General features: G+C 45.7%; 2 protein-coding genes across 5 annotated transcripts; one reads left to right on the top strand and one right to left on the bottom strand.

Moving 5' to 3' along the window:
• Positions 1-463: 463 nt before the first annotated feature.
• On the bottom strand, positions 464-15,363 carry POLR3GL (RNA polymerase III subunit GL). Of its 2 annotated transcripts, none has more exons than XM_020904369.2 (8): positions 15,273-15,363; positions 3,593-3,760; positions 3,124-3,253; positions 2,214-2,282; positions 1,828-1,884; positions 1,518-1,591; positions 1,284-1,397; positions 464-969 (listed from the first exon to the last, which is right to left on the bottom strand). In XM_020904369.2, exons 2-8 carry the CDS (start codon positions 3,716-3,718, stop codon positions 883-885), a joined length of 657 nt encoding a protein of 218 aa, XP_020760028.1. In that variant the 5' UTR covers positions 3,719-3,760; positions 15,273-15,363; the 3' UTR covers positions 464-882. The 2 variants fall into 2 exon arrangements, with proteins under 2 accessions (XP_020760028.1, XP_020760021.1); XM_020904362.2 differs by lacking the exon at positions 15,273-15,363 and adding an exon at positions 11,964-12,067.
• Positions 13,763-17,420, top strand: ANKRD34A (ankyrin repeat domain 34A). 3 transcript variants are annotated; one of them, XM_020904349.2, is made up of 4 exons: positions 13,763-14,043; positions 14,212-14,418; positions 14,522-14,585; positions 14,971-17,420. In XM_020904349.2, the coding sequence occupies exon 4, from the start codon at positions 15,087-15,089 to the stop codon at positions 16,575-16,577; it is 1,491 nt and encodes a 496-aa protein (XP_020760008.1). In that variant the 5' UTR covers positions 13,763-14,043; positions 14,212-14,418; positions 14,522-14,585; positions 14,971-15,086; the 3' UTR covers positions 16,578-17,420. The 3 variants fall into 3 exon arrangements, with proteins under 3 accessions (XP_020760008.1, XP_020759991.1, XP_020759999.1); XM_020904332.2 differs by lacking the exon at positions 14,522-14,585; XM_020904340.2 differs by lacking the exons at positions 14,212-14,418; positions 14,522-14,585.
• Positions 17,421-17,689: the final 269 nt, after the last annotated feature.

Here is a 17,689-nt window from a genome sequence, read left to right as displayed (position 1 = left end):
AGTGAGTGTGCTAAAGAACAATCAGCACCTCCTCCCTCCCCACACTTGGTTTTCTTGACTCCACAAAAATTGCTGTAATCATTCCTTGTAAACAAGGACAAGATCAAGGTCAAGTGTGGGAATGTGAGAGCCTGTGTCCCATGAACACATGTGAACAGAGACAATCACGTCCCCATTGCCTGAGGACCAGAAGCTCAGAAGTCAGCTTGTCTTCAGGGCATGGGCTGTCTACAGCTCACTCCGCGGAGCCCTGCCAATGAGTTCCTGAATGTTCCTTGGCAGAGCTAGGTTGGGAGTAGGTGTCCCACCATGGGGGTAGGAGGGAAGGGGCAAAGAACAGGAAGGCTGTAATGCCCAGTGTGTTACACTGGACTCTCAACAGGGAAGGAGAGAAGAAAGGTTTACTAGTCATCCCCTTCATTCCTCCAGCCTTCTCCCAACTAGGCCTCACCCTGGACAGAGAGACAGATAAAATCATTTTATTGAAACTGTAAAACTGCCCTTATTCCTCTTAACCGCTCACACCCAGAAAGAACTATAAAAAATAGTTAGGAGTATGTGTACAGAAACCTCAGCACTAACAACTCCAGTCCTCATTTTGACCCTCCTTTTTTCCTTTCATACAACTGAGACACTGGTCCTTTGCCCTTTCCCCCAAGATATCAGAGGTGATACCACACCACAGGAGAGAGGGAGGGTAAGGGCAGAAAAGAGAGCTATCTACTGTCACTCTCCATTTCTGTCTCCAGGGACCAAACAGGTTAGCTGGATTCTAAGCAAAGGATTTGCTTGTCCACAAAATGAAATAATAGGGGACAGTTACTCTCTGTGTCCTAAATCAAGAAAGATATGAAGGTCCAGGGTATTGTTTAGAGTCCGTCTTCAGTATATAGCCTCATCCATATTGTCATCACTGTCACCCCCAAAGTCCTCCCCATTGTCAAAATATGACATGATGTAATCAGTTTCCTGAAACAGAAAAAAAGGAAGGGAGGAAGAAAGGTTAGGTCAGGCATGCTTTCAGCGTTCTCCTTTCTCCCTAGGTACTAGTCTCCTCCCCTCACAATCACAGCTCTCCAGGCTTGGGAGGTCCCTTCAAGCTGTGGTTCACTCTTAAGAAGAGCCTAAGGACAGATAAAGTGGAGGGTACTATCCTTTGTGGGCAGTATCTCCTTTGGCTCTCCAACCTTCTGAAGAGAACATCCCTGGTGGACAGAGTTGAGATCCCTAGAGCTTATGAGTGGAAAAGACGGGGTCTGAGAATGAAAGTTGGCTCCCTTTACCTCTTCATGTTCTTCTTCATCATACTCCTCTTCTTCTTCCTCTTCCTTCTCTTCTTCTTCTTCTTTCTCCTCATCTTCCTCTGAAGTCACTTCTTCCTCCTTCTTCTCCAGAGTCTTATGTGAGGATGAACAGGAAGAGAAACCAGACTCAACTTACAGACGGGAAGAACTGAGGCACCCATGGGCCAAAGCAGAGGAATGAATCTGGGGCCTCTATTCACATTTCTTCCTTACCTCTAGTTTCTGTATTGTTTCCTCCTTATCTTCTGTGGTCTTAAGGGGTCTCTTGGGGAGTATAATGGTGGTCCCTGGTGAGAGGATCACAAGGTGAACCATGAGAGAGCAAACTTCTTAGCTTTCTGTCACCCTCTTGCGTAGACCATGTCACTTTGCTGCCCTCACGTGGCCACCAGGGCACCCAGCAGCCATACTGGGTAGATGGGGTAGGTAGGCATCGGGAGAACAGGCAAGACCACCCACAGCCTTGGCCCTCCAGTTGATGAAGGAAATCTCTACTTTCCCTCCTTTTTCCAGATACACTCACGTTCCTTCTGTAGCTTCCGCACACGGATCTTTAGCTCCCGGGGCAGACGTCGCCAATCTAGAAACAGCAGGAATGTAAAAATCAGCCAGACTCTGCCTGGGGTCTCCTATGAATGGTGACTCTTTTAAAGGAGAGATAAGGATCGGGGTAAGGGTGAGGCCAGAAAGGGTTGGGTCAAAGTTGCTTGGAACAGAACTGTGGTTTGGATACCTCCAGAGGAGTAGGAGACATTTACCAGGTTTGTAGAGTCTGTGAGTACCCTGGAGCACATCTAAGCCTCCAGAATAGGGTGGAGGTTGGGGACAGAGGAGGGTGGATAGGGTGGTGGCTTGAGGCAGCTCAAGCATTTGAAAGAAAATAAGTCAATGAAAAGCCCCATCACCTACCAGGGTTCCAATCGATGGCATTGTCAATCGGCCCTGACATCTGATATTTGTCTGAGTAACGCTCCACATCTGAGGGATCAGAGGTCAAGGGTCAAAGTTTTATCCTATCAGAAGCCTCGGGTTCCTCCTGAGGGTCTCTCAAAACTCAGAAATTGTCGTTTTTCTCACCCCAAACCCAGAGCCCAGGGAGGGCAGCTTCAGTGGGGACCTTCAACACTCCTTTAACCTGTCTTTTCACCACCCCAAATTGCAATGTTTTTGCTATCTCTCTTAACCCCAAGGCATGGCTATACTGACTGGGAGTGCGTTACAGTGGAAAGCATACTAGAGCAAGAAAATAGGGTTTTTGTCTTCCCTCTACTCCTTGTTCATGGGACTAACTTGGGCAAGTCTTTCAACTGTCTGAACTTCAGCTTCTAGAGCTTTAGGAGGAAAGTACCAGTTGTCAATACACTGAAATACTATACTTCCATACCAACTGGTAAATATCCACTATCCCAGGCCTCCCAAGTATACCCCCTTCTCCAGTCCCTCCTGGCTCCGTGACCTCTCCATGAGCCACAAACCAAAGGGCTAATATTTTAATTTGTAGGGCTTCTCAGAGACCCTTCTCAACTCGTTCCGACTGGTTAGTGCCTGCAATATCCAGATTGTTAAAAAAATTTTAATACAGCTCCCCATTATATCTGTAAAATGGGCACCTTAATACTTAAGCTCTTACTGTCCAAGACTATTGTGAAACTCAAAACAAACCATGGATACCATAATGTTATTTCAAATGCAGGGGTAATTACTATGATCTCCCCAGCTAGGCAGTGAACTTTCTGTGTCTCTTCTGACCTCTCTGGGGCCCCAGTGGTGCTAAGTACAGGGCACTACTCATGAAAGGCACTCAGAACATCCAACTGACCTCTCTTGGGGACAGCAGGCCGGATGAAGTAGGGGAGCTGCCGCATGGCCCCTCGAAGCTCCTGCTTCAGGGCCAGGACATATTCCCCTTCCTCTCCAGAGGGCAGAGGCACTGGGCGGAACTCCAAGGGCTAAGAAGGCAGAGGCAATGGTCAGTTCAGAGAAAAAATGCTGGAGTATAAATCTGGGAGGGCCTCTCCTCTCCCCACACTTCTATCCAATGCTCCCACTGAGCAGGGGACCAAAGGCAAATGCTGGGAGCAACACAGCATTTTGAAAGCTGGGGAGCAGAGAGTATAAAAAGTAAGGGCAGACACTTCCTAGTCTGGAAAACATCCCATGTAAGTTGCAAGTACAGAGACAGGGAGGGACCAGATGAGGATGATTTTGATGACCCAGGAGGAATCCAGGATTGCATACAGTCAGTCAAGGGCATAAGGGAGTCTTGGGAAAGGGGGGCAGACACTCACAGGGAAGAGTGGAGAAGGCTGCAGGGTGGGTGGGGGCAAAGCATCCCCCTTCCCAATGCCCACAGCCTCCACGTTGAAGGTCAACTGGCCCCGGCCACAACCCCGGCCCCCACCCCGGCTGGCCATGATGGAGGGGGCCTGGGGATTCAGACATCCAATGGGAAAAACCTGATAAAGACAAAAACAAAGAGAAAAAGTACAGCAGAATGGACAGGAAACCAGGGAGGTACAACACACTCAAATCATTTCTCCCAGAGACGTGAAAAGCCAGTTTAACTCAATGAATTTTGAGGAAGCGTGGTGCCAGGCAAGGTATTACTGAAAATATAAATCAGGATGAGACATGGTCCCAACAGGACAGGTAATTGCAACATGGTGTAACTGGTGTAACTGAAGCACAAGGAGGAAAGTGACTAGACACTTGTATAAAATTTCCCTATGTTGCCAAGTTAACTGGATGTTTATCATCAGCTACATATCTACATATGATCTTTGAATTCTTTCTCTCCCTCACTTTCCAAACCCAACTAGGCCCCAATTCAATCTAATGCAATGCATTTCAGCAAAACATTTATTAAGCATCTACCATGAAAAAGGTAGTGTGCCAGACACTGTGAGGGAACAGAAATGAGTCATCAGTCTCACTGTCAATTGGTTGGGGGTGGGGTGTGTGTGTGTGAGAATAGATATTACACTCAAACAGATCTTTTTAAGTGCCAATTGGAAACACAGAATCTTAGAACTGGAAGGACACATGGAGTCTTCTAGCTCAATAATCCTCCCAGTACAGTACTATCTTCTGTAAACTGTCAGTCATTCAGCTTTTGGTGGCATTTTCCTAGAGAGATGGTGTCCACTTTCACCCAAGGCAGCCCCTTCCATGTAATCAACTGTGATGAATTGAAAGTTCTTCCTGCTACTGTAACTGAACTCTGCCTCTTACCATGATTTTTGAAAAACCAGTCAGATAGGATGGGGAATAAAGAAAGTCACCAAATGAAAAAGAAACTTGAAAGAAATTATATCACAGTAGCAGGGAACATACCTAGCACCCAGATCTTGGTTTCTCATACCACTCTCCAGCAAAAGGAACCAGGGCTTCTTGGAGAAATGCAGCTTCTCCAATGGGGCAGGAAATACACAAGATGAGATTGAAGTATCTTATAGTGCCAGAAAGTAAGAAAGTGCTCAAAAAACAGCACACACATTGATGGGGCTCTGTCAAAGGTACGTAAGAGGCAAATGAAAGAGCTTCCAACAGCCAAAGCCTGAACAAGTGGAACCATAAAATAAAGAAGTATTGGAATGTAATATCAAAGTATAAAATAAATATCCAACAGACTGTACTGATATAAATAAACATTTGAACAAATTAATACATGGGAGAGAAAAAAATCCCATATACTGAATTCCAAATAAATTATGTAGAAAGAAAGTGTTAGTCATTTAGTTGTGCCTGACTCTTTAAAACCCCATGAACTGTAGCCCACCAGGCTCCTCTGTCTGTGGAATTCTCCAGGCAAGAATACTGGAGTAGGTTGCCATTCCCTTCTCCAGGGGATCTTCCAGACCCAGCGATCAAACCTAGGTCTCCTGCATTGCAGGCAGATGCTTTACCATCTGAAACACTAGGGATTCCACCCTAAAAGGGGAGAGTGTAATTCCTCACTGCTTAAGTATGGCCTGTGCATAGGGAATTTTGTCCAAAACAATTTTGGAAAGGTGTGGGGGAGGGTAACTTTACAGTATAGAAATTGGACAAGCATTACTTCAGTCAGGTGACCAAGGTCAACGTGAACAACTTTAAATTGTATCATTAATATGTACCCTTGTGTGCTCAGTCATGTCCAACTCTTTGTGGCCCCTTGGACTGTAGCTCATCAGGCTCCTCTGGCCATGGAATTTTCCAGGCAAGAATACAGGAGTGGGTTGCCATTCCTTCTCTAGGGGATCTTCCCGACTCAGAGATCGAAACTGTGTCCCTAGCGTCTCCTGCATTGGCAGGCAGATCCTTTACCACTAGCAGATGTGATATCTTCCTCCCCTAAACCAATACCCCAGTCTGTAAAGAGAAGAGAAAACGCAGACAAATTCCAATGGAGAAGCATCCTATAATATACGTGACCAGTACTCTTCAAAACTGTCAGGGTCATCAAAAACAAGAAAAGTTCACACTTTCATTGTAAAAGAGAGAGCTGTCCTAGTGGTAGCATTCTTAAAAAAAAAAAACATTCCTTTTGTTTTCTAATTACAGTAGTAGTGTATATTTATTCTAGAAAACCTGAAAAGATACAAATGAGGTATAAAGCAAAATATCTACTAACCATGATGTACTAATAATCATTACAAATATTTGCATATGCATCCTTTCAATTCCATTTCTGTATTATATATACAGTTTGTGCATATATACGTGTCTATATATATAGACATAACAAGGCCATGATAACTAAATGTAATGTGGTATCCTGGACAGGATCCTGGAACAGAAAAAGAGCATTAGGTAAAACTAAGGAAGTCCAAATCAAGTACAGACTTTACATAATTACAATGTATCAATATTTATTCATTAATTATAACAAATATACCATATTAATATATGATGTTAATAATAGGTGAAACTGGTGCCAGGGTGTATGAAAACTTTTTGTACTATCTGCTCAGTTTTTCTGTAAATCTCAAAGTGTTTTAAGAAATAAAATCTATTAATAAAGAAAGAAACATAAGTATCAATTCAAAATTCACAGTTCTCTGACCTTCCTTGTTTTTCATTACCCTGACAGTTTTATTAAAGATTACTGGTCAAATATATTATAGGATGTTCCTCTATTGGAATTTTTCTGAGGTTTTTCTCTTGATTAGACTGGGGTTGTAGATTTGGAGGAGGATGATCAACAAGATAAAGTGACGTTTTCATCACATCATATAAGCGTACATACTAATAACATGTTAGTTATGGAACAACAAAAGACAATATAATACATAATCATGACCTTTCAAATTAGTGGTTCATAATATAATTGTTCCCCTAGTCCAGAGAAGAGAGAAAACTAAGAGGACTGGGATGGTGAGGGGAGGCTTTGGGAATCACAAGGTCCCAAGTTTGGATCAGACCTTAGAAATCATGTTTCCTTTCTTTCTTTCAACAAATATTTATTGAGCATCTACTGTAATCTACTATAACTTGTAGCTCAGTTGGTAAAGAATTTGCCTACAATGCAGGAGACCCGGGTTTGATTCCCAGGTCAGGAAGATCCCCTGGAGAAGGAAATGGTAACCCACTCCCGTATTCTTGCCTGGAGAATCCATGGACAGAGGAGCCTGGCAGGCTACACAGTCCATGGGGTCGCAAGAGTCAGACACGACTTAGCAACTAAACCACAACCATCACCACTATAAGCCAGACATGCTAGACAACAGAGATTATGGTGAATCCTTTACTTTAGACATTCAACTTTCCTTTGATAAACCATATCTAGTAAACTGTTAGACAGCTTCAATTTAAACTTTTTTAGCAAATCTTTTTATCTCACTTTACAAGTCATTCCATTTTTGGATATTTGTTCTTTAATCAAAATCCAACAAATAAAACAAGAAACACATGACTCAACAAAATGCACTCCATAAAAGATTAGTCAGGGAAAAAAAAGATTTAAAAATATATTCAAGGTAAGCTATTTTGTCAAACTTACACACACCCATACATATAAGTAAAAAAGTTGTTCTTTTTTTAAAAATTAATTTATTTTTTATTGAAGGATAATTGCTTTACAGAAAAGTTGTTCTTAAAGGGTATACAGCAAGAATTAACATCGGTTAATTCAAGGTGATGGGATTTGGAGATTTTTTGGTAATGTGTATTTTAAGCGTTGTTTTTCCTCTGTACCAAAAAGGTATTGCTTTTATAATGAGGAAAACATTCATTAGAAAATTAAAAATATAGTACCTGAATAGTAGATGAGATTAACAATATGTAGCAGGAAGGAGAGGGTAGGGGAATGTTTGCTTAAGAAATCTGGAAAGCTTCAAGTTCAACTGCCATGAAAAATGTGAGGAAAAGACAGCTGTTAATGAGGTATCACCTCACATTAGGCAGAATGGCCATCATCAAAAAGTCTACAAACAATAAATGCTGGAGAGGGTACGGAGAAAATGGAACCCTCTTACAAAAGTTGGGGGGAATGTAAACTGGTTCAGACACGATGGGGGAACAGCATGGAGATTCCTTTAAAAACTAAAATTAGAACTACCATATGACCCAGAAATCTCACTCCTAGGCAAATACTTGGAGAAAACCATAATTCAAAAAGATACATGCACCCCAATGCTCACTGCAGCACTTTTTGCAATAGCCATGATATGGAAGCAGTCTAAATGTACATCGACAGATAAATGGATAAAGACGGTGTGATCCATATAATATAACACAATGGAATATTACTCAGCCATAAAAAGGAATGAAATTCTGCTATTTGCAGAGACTTGGATGGACCTAGAAACTGCCATACAGAGTGAAGTAAGTCAGAAAGAGAAAAATCAATATCACATATTAACACATATATGTGGAATCTAGAAAAATGGTGTAGATGATCTTATTTGCAAAGCAAAAATAGAGACAGACATAGAAAACAAACATGGATACCAAAGAGTAAGAGGGTGGATGGGATGAATTGGGAGGCTGGGATCAACATATATACACTATTGATACTATGTATACAATAGATAACTAATGAGAACCTACTGTACCACACAGGGAACTTTACTCAGGGCTCTATGGTGATCTAAATGGGAGGGAAATCTAAAAAAGAGATGATATATGTGTACATACAGCTGATTGACTGTGCTGTAAGCAGAAACGAACACATTGTAAAGTCCAATACGAAGTAATAAACAAACAAAACACAGCTGTTAGTTAACAGATTAAACTGTGATCTGATTTAAAGAACACGTTAGGTGAGAGATCCTGTCTTGTGGATGTGAGAGAGGGAGTAAGAATTTGCCATTGTGTTTTCAGGCCCTTTCAAGGGAAAACACTTTTAACTAGCCAGCTTAGGTGTCCCTCCACCCGATGGACACAGTTCTATCAGTGGAGACAGGAGCTGTTTTGATTGCAAAGCAATGAGGAGTTAAGAAAAGGTCATGAGCTTTGAGGTTAGACAAATCTAACTCCATTTCCACATACTGACCAAGTGACCCTCAAGAAATGTGGGGTAAAAAGAAGACAAATTTTTATTTAATTAAGGCACTAAACTGGTGGTTAGGAAACTGTAAACCATCCATCTATACCCTATTCAGCTCAGGAATCTACAAGGCTCTTCTATTTAAGATTGTGATGAAGTGATTGTGACTCTTGAAGATGTAAGGTTTCCTATAATCTGGTCCCAAACTGCCCCTCCATAAATATCATGCATTCTCCTTCCCCCACAAACAACATCCCACATATGTTATACTCATTCCCAACTGTGCCATAACTGTTTTAATATGGTAGAAGTTACTAAAAAGCCTTTCTTAAATTTGATGTTATTGCTTTTCTGTATTTTTTTTTGAAAACTGCTTCTTAATAACTTCTACTACATTACACAGTTCAGCACAGTTGAGAATGAGTATAATATATGTGAGATCCTGTTGTTTGTGGGGGAAGGGGAGTGCAAGAGTGAATAGTAGGGAGGGTTGATGTTTCCTTATCTGTAAAATGGAGATAATAATAAAAAACCATCTTAATTCATTCAACGAATATTTACTTAGTTCTTATTCAGTGTCAAGCACTGTTTCAAATACTAGGGATGTAGCAGTGAGTAAAATGGACAAAAAACTGCTGCACCCATGGAGTTTAAAAGGAGCTTACATTCTAATGGAGGTCTCAATATACAAATGTTTCAAGTCATGAGACTGGGAAGAGATTCCTAAAGGAGTGGATGTGAAGAGAGAAAAGAAGAGATCCAGGGACTAAGGCTTGGAGCACTCTAACGTTTAGAATTTGCTATATTTGTAATAAATAAGACAAAGAGTTAACACTCTTATTATATTAGAACTCATGGAAATAAAGAAAAATCATCCCAATAGGATAAATATGCAAAGAACATGAATAGGCAATTAACAAGAATGGTCAAACCATTTTTTATCTATAGAATTGGCAAAGATTTAAAAATTAATCAGGCTTCCATGAGTTTTTTTGAAGTGGACACTCTCATACCTCACTGGAAGAATTATAAATATAATATTTTGGGTGAACAATTTGACTTTTTGAATCTACAGCCTTTTAAAAGTTAATATCCTTAATCCAGTAATCCCACTTTTAAAACTTATCCAAAGAAATCATCAGATACATAGTTAGAGATATAAAATCATGTTTATCAAAGAGCTATCCATGGTAGCACAAATTCTGAAATAACCTAAATAGTCCAACAAAAAATGAATGGCTGGGGCTTCCTCACTGGAGAAGGAAATGGCAACCCACTCCAGTATTCTTGCCTGGAGAATCCCGTGGACAGAGGAGCCTGGTGGGCTGCTGTCCATGGGGTCGCTAAGAGTTGGACACCACTGAAGCGACTTAGCAGCAGCAGCAGCAGGGGCTTCCTCAGCGGTCCAGTGGTTAAGAATCTGCCTTGCAACACAAAGGACACTGGTTCAGTCTCTGGTCCTGGAAGATCCCACATGCCATGGAGTAACTAAGCCCATCTGCTGCACCTACTGAGCCCACGCATTGCAACTCCTGAAGCCCATGCGCTTAGAGACTGTGCTCCTCAACAGGAGAAGCCACCGCAATGAGAAGCCCGCACACCGCAACAAAGAGTAGCCCCCATTTGCCATAACTAGACACAACTAGAGAAAGCCTACTTGAAGCAACGAAGACCCACCACTGCCAAGAAATAATCTTAAACAAAAAAAAGACCTAATGACCAACTTCAATAAGTGGGCTTTATTTTTTAAAATATGAAGGGTTAAAAAAATCAAATATCCATCTTACACTATTATGTAGACATAATAAAAATTTCAAATAATATTTAAAGGCAGAAAAATGTTCACAATATGATGTAAAGTGGAGAAAGCATGATAAAAGGTTGTATTTGTTGTATATCCCTATGTGTGTAATATATACAAAAAACACACATATATATATATGTATACATGCAGGAAATAAATTGAAGGGATATATATTAAAATAGTAACACTATATCACTGTCATGATATAATAGACATTTTATGGTTTTCTAGGATAAATGTATATTACTTCTATAAACAGAAAACATAGAGATGATTTTCTTTATCTTTAAGAATGTTACCATTAGGACAGTTCTGTCTCTTTTACAGTGAAAATGTGGAATACATTTTGTTGAGCCATATATTTCTTGTTGTATTTGTTGGATATTGATTGCAGAGCAAAGTGAGATAGGAAGTTCTCTTACTAAAAAGTTTAAACAGAAGCTGAATAATAATTTACTAAATATGGTTTATCAGAGGAAGGATGCCTATCTAAAGTAAAGGATTCACTATGATCGGCATTCTCTGGCATTATGTCTGATATATAGTAGATGCTCAATAAATATGTGCTGAAAGAATGAATACATGACTCCTAAGGTCTGTTCCAAACTTGAGACCTTGTGATTCCTAAAGGCTCCCTTCACCATCCCAGTCCTCTTAGCTTTCACCCGTCTCTGGACTTTGTGAGCAATTACACTATGAACCACCAACTTAAGAGGTCATAATGATATACTGTATTGTATTTTACTTTGTGTTTTATTAATTGCTCCCTAATTACATCAGAAGTTTAAATTCTTCCTTTCCAATCAATTCCATCCAATTAACTTTTACTGGGCACTGTGCATTTACTACATAATACATTGCATTGTATTAAATCCTAGAACTTGCCCTACAAAACTTTATACTCTAAGTAGAATAGAAACATTAAAGAGGGAGCAGGCAGTCAGGGCTCCAGTAAAAGTACGCATAAAATGCTATTGTCAGACTGGGGAACAATTAATCCTGAAAAAAAAAAAAACTGGTCCAGGAAAGCTACAGGTAGGAGGTAATATTTCATCAGAGTTTTGATAAACAACGGGAGTCTGTCAAGCTCTTAATACTAATAGATTTAGGAGAAGCTGGTTCATAGTAAAGGCTCAGAGGTACCAGACAGAGTCTTCCACTTTCTCCTTTAATATATCTCCCCTTTGCGCGAAGGAAAACTACGGTTCTCCAGTGTGTAATCAACACAGCAAAGCGAACCCACAGGGAGAGAGTGGGGAAGTAGAAGGGGGCAGATCCAACAGGCTGCCGGAAAGCGCTGTCTCTCTAGTTAGCAGCTGGTCCCCGGTGAACTAGTTCGGGAGGTGCGGGATGGCACCAGGTCAGAGCCACCCAGTCGGGGCCTTACCTGCTGCCCCTCCCCCAGGCGGAAAACACGCCGCGGCCAACTTGAAATTTGCCTGTCTTCCTCAAGCTGGTGGCGTACTAGGTCCGCCTCCCAGAGCTCCCCATTGGTGAGTTCTCCCAGCCAATCTAGGGGAAGCCGAGGAGGCCCGCCCACTTGAAGCCGAGGAAGGGAGGGAGGGAGGGAGTTAGCCGGAACTCAGGCTAGACAAGCCGAGTGAGTAGAAAGATGGGGTTGCAGAACCAAGGGGTCAGTCATTTCAGACCTCATCTCAGATGGAGGACCGCTTGGCCTGGCGACGGTTCACAGAAGGAAGCTGATCCTTAGATTTCACCTAGGGACTCGATAGAAAGAGCTTCCACAGAGAAATTAAACTCTGTGAAACCTGCTCCCTGAAGGGTCATTCTTTTCGTGGCTTCACACTTGGCCTCTCCCTCATTCCTCCAGTCTTCCCTTCAGTTCTGCGCTGCTTCCCTCCAGCACCACCCATGAGTATTTCTTTTCTAGAAAAATGTTTTCCTGTAGGTTGCTGCCATGTCTGTGAGAAGATGGAAAGAGGCTTTGGGAAAGGAAGGATTAGGAAATCAGATAACCAGAATTGGGGAGATAGGGCAGGAGTCCAGTGTTTACTGCATCTTCGACCTCCTTCCAGCTCCTCCTAGCCTTTGGTTAAAGAGGGTGGGGTTGGGAGGAGGGGTCCCACTTTCACAAAAAAAAAAAAAAAAAAAAAAAAACCAGAAACAATGGGAAAGAGATCAGAGTAGAGATAGAATCTAGAAGTTAGTCAAGAATAACCCTGAGGTCATAGACAATGGCCCTGGGAGTGAAGCCTCTGGACTGGGAAGGCTGTTGGTGTAGTGGCAAGCACCCAGCCTTCGGAATAGGACAGAAACAGAACTGTGAGGCTTTGGAGAACTGCTTAACTTTACTAAAGTTACAGTTTCTTTATAACAAGAAAATAATTCCTACCTTATAGCATTGTTGTGAGGATTGGAGATAATGTGTGTAAAGTACTTACATAATTGGCACATAGTTGGTTTTCAGTAAATGGTGTGTGCATGCTAAGTTGCTTCAGGTGTGTCCAACTCTTTGTGACCCTGTGGACTGCACCCTGCCAGGCTCTTCTGTTCATGGGATTCTCCAGGAAAGAATACCGGGGTGGGTTGCCATTTCCTTCTCCAGGGGATCTTCCAGACCCAGGAATCGAAACATGGTACCTAACAAAAATGGGTAGCTTCCCTGCAAATATTTCTCTCTCCCCCTTCTTCAGGAACATTATATCTTCTGTCTGGTGGCCTCCAGCCTCTGAATTATCTCAGGTGAGTTTTCCAAATCCTTAGGATTTTTTCCTCACCCCCCCCCCCCACTTCCCCTGACGCCTTCCAGCTGGACACAAACTCATTCCTAAAATATGCAGATGGAAGCTATGGTAACCATGGAGACAGGGCAGGTGGTGAGGAGAGGCAGAGATAGACACTGAGAGAAACCGACTGCTACAGATAGGGAGAAAGAAGACTTTAAGGAACGATTCGGAGACCTTCAAACAAGATGGGAAAAGGCCGAGAATAAATAGATGCAATGAGAGAGAATGTGTTACAAGGTTCACCCTTCTCTGCCCCTTTTCTCTCTCTTCCTCCCATCCCTCCAAAAATATGGGGAGGAGGTATCTGGGAATAACCCCTTGCAGTATCTAAAAATGACCCAACCTCTGCATACTTATCTAAGAAGTCTGTATAAGGGAGCTGAGGTCCAAGTTTATTTGTGATGCATGTTCCGGTTGCTGGGAGGTGGAATGAAGATGTATCGCTGTGTCTGACTCCAGCTCCCTCTGACATTTAAACTAGGAGAAGGCAGCCAGATCTCTTGCCTCCCTCTATACAGTAAGGACTCCAGCTGTGGATCCCATCGCCTCTCTCTCCACCTTTCTGTATAGTGTACCATGTACCGCGTGTGGCAGGTCAGATCTGATGCACAGGCGCGCATCAACGCACGAAGAGCGGAGAATGGGGATCTGTTGAAGCTAGACGAAGAATTGGGATGGTCCCAGTCTGGGTCGCGGAGGAGTCTCTTAAGGAACATTTAGGTTTGTTGTGACTGAGGGGCTAAGAAAGGGAAGTCAGGATTGGAGCCTCTAGCTTTTGAGGGTTTATGTGTGCATGGGTGGGGTAATGGTTTGGTGCCCGACGCCCCCACCCGCAGAGACTAGGCTATAAATAGCGAGGCATAGCTCCGCCCCCCCCCCCCCCCCCAGCTTCTCTCCTCCGGAGCCGGCGCTGTGCCCGGGGCGCACCGGGAGGAGGGACCAGGATTCTGTGCCCGGGCGCAGATACTGACACCAAGGGAATCCGAGTGCCCACCCCCACGCCATGTGGGCCCCCAGGAACCCGGCTCCGCCACCCCAGCTGCCCCGTGGCCCTGGCCTCAGCCCTGGCCCGGAGGAGATTCTGCGGACTTACAGGTATCTATTTGGGTGCACAACCTGGGAGGGGAAAGAACAAGGAGTGATGGGGTATATAGCAGGGGCAAAAGAACCCCCCAATTCTCCCCCCCACCCGTTTTAGGTCCCAAACGCAAGCTGCCTCCCTCCCCCCATTCAGTCTGTGGGGCTGTGGCAACCTAAAAGAGGTTAGGAATGGGACTGTGTGTGTGAATGTATGGGTGCATGTGTGTGGGTGGGTGGCGTTCAACATCCTAGAAAGGGGGATTCCAAGTGCGGATAAGAAAAGGGGGATGCTGGAAAGGTCTGATAAGCCGTGGGGTGAGGGTGGGGGTGCGGATATCCCTGCGCGTGCACGTACGCGTTTGCACGCGCGCTCGTCCTTCAGTGCGGGTGCACCCTTCTCATCTCCTCAGGCATGCGCTGGGGGGATGGGGGCGGCTCAGAGGCATGAGTTAGAAGAAGGACTATGTGCCATGCCGTGGAGATCTCCCCCATCCCACGCGGGTCCTTCCACCTGTGCCTCAGTTTCCCTGCCTGAATCAGTAAATAAGACCTTTCTCTTTTTTGCAGGGATTGGCTTCGCCACTGAGCCCGCAGGCCTCTGCCAGCCACCACCCTCACCCCCCTAGGCGTCCTCGGCAGGTCCCAATCCCGGCTCCAACGGTGCTTTCTCCCCAGCTGCAGCTATGCTGCACACCGAGGGCCACGCTCTTCTTCGGGCCGTGGGTCAGGGTAAGCTACGCTTGGCCCGTTTGCTTCTGGAGGGGGGCGCCTACGTGAATGAGGGTGATGCTCAAGGGGAGACTGCGCTAATGGCGGCCTGTCGGGCCCGGTACGACGACCCCCAGAACAAGGCACGCATGGTACGCTACCTTCTGGAGCAAGGCGCGGACCCCAACATCGCAGATCGCCTAGGGCGCACGGCGCTCATGCACGCTTGCGCGGGCGGCGGGGGCGCCGCGGTGGCCTCCCTGCTCCTTGCCCATGGCGCGGACCCCTCAGTCCGAGATCACGCCGGCGCCTCGGCACTTGTCCACGCCTTGGACCGCGGGGATCGCGAGACCCTTGCCACGCTGCTGGACGCCTGCAAGGCCAAGGGCACGGAGGTCATCATCATTACCACTGACACCTCGCCCTCCGGCACCAAGAAGACACGCCAGTATCTCAATTCCCCACCGTCCCCGGGGGTGGAGGACCCCGCTCCCACTCCTCCTAGCCCCGGGGTCTGCACATCGCCTTCGGAAATCCAACTGCAGACTGCAGGAGTGGGAGGACGAGGATTGTTATCCCCTCGCGCCCAGGAAGAAGAGGAAAAGAGGGACGTATTTGAATTCCCTCTTCCTAAGCCCCCCGATGACCCCTCCCCTTCCGAGCCACTCCCCAAACCACCCCGCCATCCTCCAAAACCCCTCAAAAGGCTCAACTCCGAGCCCTGGGGCCTAGTGGCCCCTCCTCAACCGGTCCCGCCTGCAGAAGGGAGGCCGGGGGTCGACCGCCTGACCGCCGAATTCAACGGCCTGACCCTGACAGGTCGACCGCGTCTTTCCCGACGTCACAGCACCGAAGGCCCAGAGGACCCGCCCCCGTGGGCGGAGAAAGTGACGGGTGGGGGTCCTCTCTCTCGCAGAAACACAGCGCCAGAAGCTCAGGAGCCTGGCCCCTCTTCAGGGCTGAGGCAGAAACTGAGCCGCATGGAGTCGGTGGAGCTCGATACTCCCGGAAATCTTTGCCCCGACTCGCCCGAGTGCAGCCGCCCGTCCCTGGAGCGCCGCAGATACAGCGCCTCCCCGCTGACCCTCCCTCCAGCCGGCTCGGTTTCCTCCCCGCGCCAGTCCCAGGAGAGTCTTCCTGGGGCTGTATCTCCGCTGAGCGGGCGGAGGCGGAGTCCCGGGTTGCTGGAGCGGAGGGGCTCGGGGACGTTGCTCCTGGACCACATCGCGCAAACGCGGCCAGGTTTCCTGCCCCCGCTCAATGTCAGCCCCCATCCTCCCATCCCCGACATTCGCCCCCAACCCGGAGGTCGGGCGCCTTCACTGCCCGCCCCTCCCCAGGCGGGGGCGCCAGGCTCTCCCAGGACCAAGCGCAAGTTGGTGAGACGCCACTCCATGCAGACTGAGCAGATCCGCCTGCTAGGGGGCTTCCAGAGTCTAGGCGGGCCAGGGGAGCCTGGGCGCTGAGAGGAGTGAGAGGAGCCAAGGCGGGTGGGGATCAGGACCTTGGGACGGGTGGGAAAACCAGTTCTCACACACACACTATGGACATAGAGGTCTCTTGCATGTGCTCATGGGCACGAGGCACACATACATGGGTAAACATGTGTCCACAAGCACAGTACTCGTTTTTGCAGGGAAGGGTAAGTACTCTATTTATTGGGCATATAGACTCATGCATTCATGCCCTCGTCACTTCACCGTGCATATGGGAATTTCTCATGCCCATGGGCACAGCGCACACAGGACCACTTGTGCTAGGGCCCCCAAAGGGTCCCAAACTCAACTTGCATTTGTTCAGAAGCATTAGGGAGCCCCTACTTATGGGTAATCTCCAATCTCTTTGCCCTCCTGCAATAGTAATCCCTTGCTTTCCATGTATGCCCTGCAACACAGCCTGCTCATGATTTTGGACATGCTACCGTCTTCGTGAATATCCCACCCCATTCCGCAGGTCTTGCTTTTCAATCCAGGCCTGGCTCCTTGTTCACACCCTGCTTCTAGCCCTAAACACTTTTCAGGATAGCTTCTCTACTCCCCTTGGGAATATCCTGCAGCAATCCCCAGCCTCAGTTCTGCTGCTGCCCTTCCTGCTCTCAGCTTTACTTCTCAGCTTCCAGCTTTTTCTTCCCACCCCATACCCCTAACCAATACACCAGGTTGTTTCATTTTCCCAGGAGGTGGGTCATGGGCTCTAAGCTGCTCTTCTGTCCATCTGAGCTTATGAACACCCCCACAGGTTGACATGGGGAGTAACCTTAAATCATTCCTCTCTCCACTTGATTTGTCAAATAAATGTGTTCAGAAGTCTCTGTTTTGTCACTTCTGCTGGGGGTGGAGGGTGTGGGGGGATGAGGACTAGGGAGGGAGGGTGATACTAACTATAGCTGTAAAGATCAAGGGTTTCTTCAAGGCTCCATCCACCTTCTTTCCAGGAAACCAACTGTGGTTGTAGAAGAAGAGGCAAGTGTCCCATATCTTGAAGATTTTAAGGCATCTGATAGGTTTTCATTTCCCTCAGTCTCCCCTATGCCCATCCTTAAGTTCTTTAAGATTCCTGCAAAGAATCTGCCCCCTTC

The sequence above is a fragment of the Odocoileus virginianus genome, chromosome 5 (assembly GCF_023699985.2).
Source record: "Odocoileus virginianus isolate 20LAN1187 ecotype Illinois chromosome 5, Ovbor_1.2, whole genome shotgun sequence".
Lineage (NCBI taxonomy): Eukaryota > Metazoa > Chordata > Mammalia > Artiodactyla > Cervidae > Odocoileus > Odocoileus virginianus.
The sequence above is the reverse complement of the archived record's forward strand: the minus strand, read 5'-3'. Positions and strand labels throughout refer to the sequence as shown.

Coding starts and splice junctions, on each gene's coding strand:
- POLR3GL (XM_020904369.2), bottom strand. CDS start 3,718: ATGGCCAGCCGGGGTGGGGGCCGGGGTTGTGGCCGGGGCCAGTTGACC. Junction 3,254..3,592: donor AGCCTTCTCCACTCTTCCCT/GTGAGTGTCTGC, acceptor CTGCCTTCTTAG/CCCTTGGAGTTCCGCCCAGT. Junction 1,592..1,827: donor GCGGAAGCTACAGAAGGAAC/GTGAGTGTATCT, acceptor TCCTCTCACCAG/GGACCACCATTATACTCCCC.
- ANKRD34A (XM_020904340.2), top strand. CDS start 15,087: ATGCTGCACACCGAGGGCCACGCTCTTCTTCGGGCCGTGGGTCAGGGT.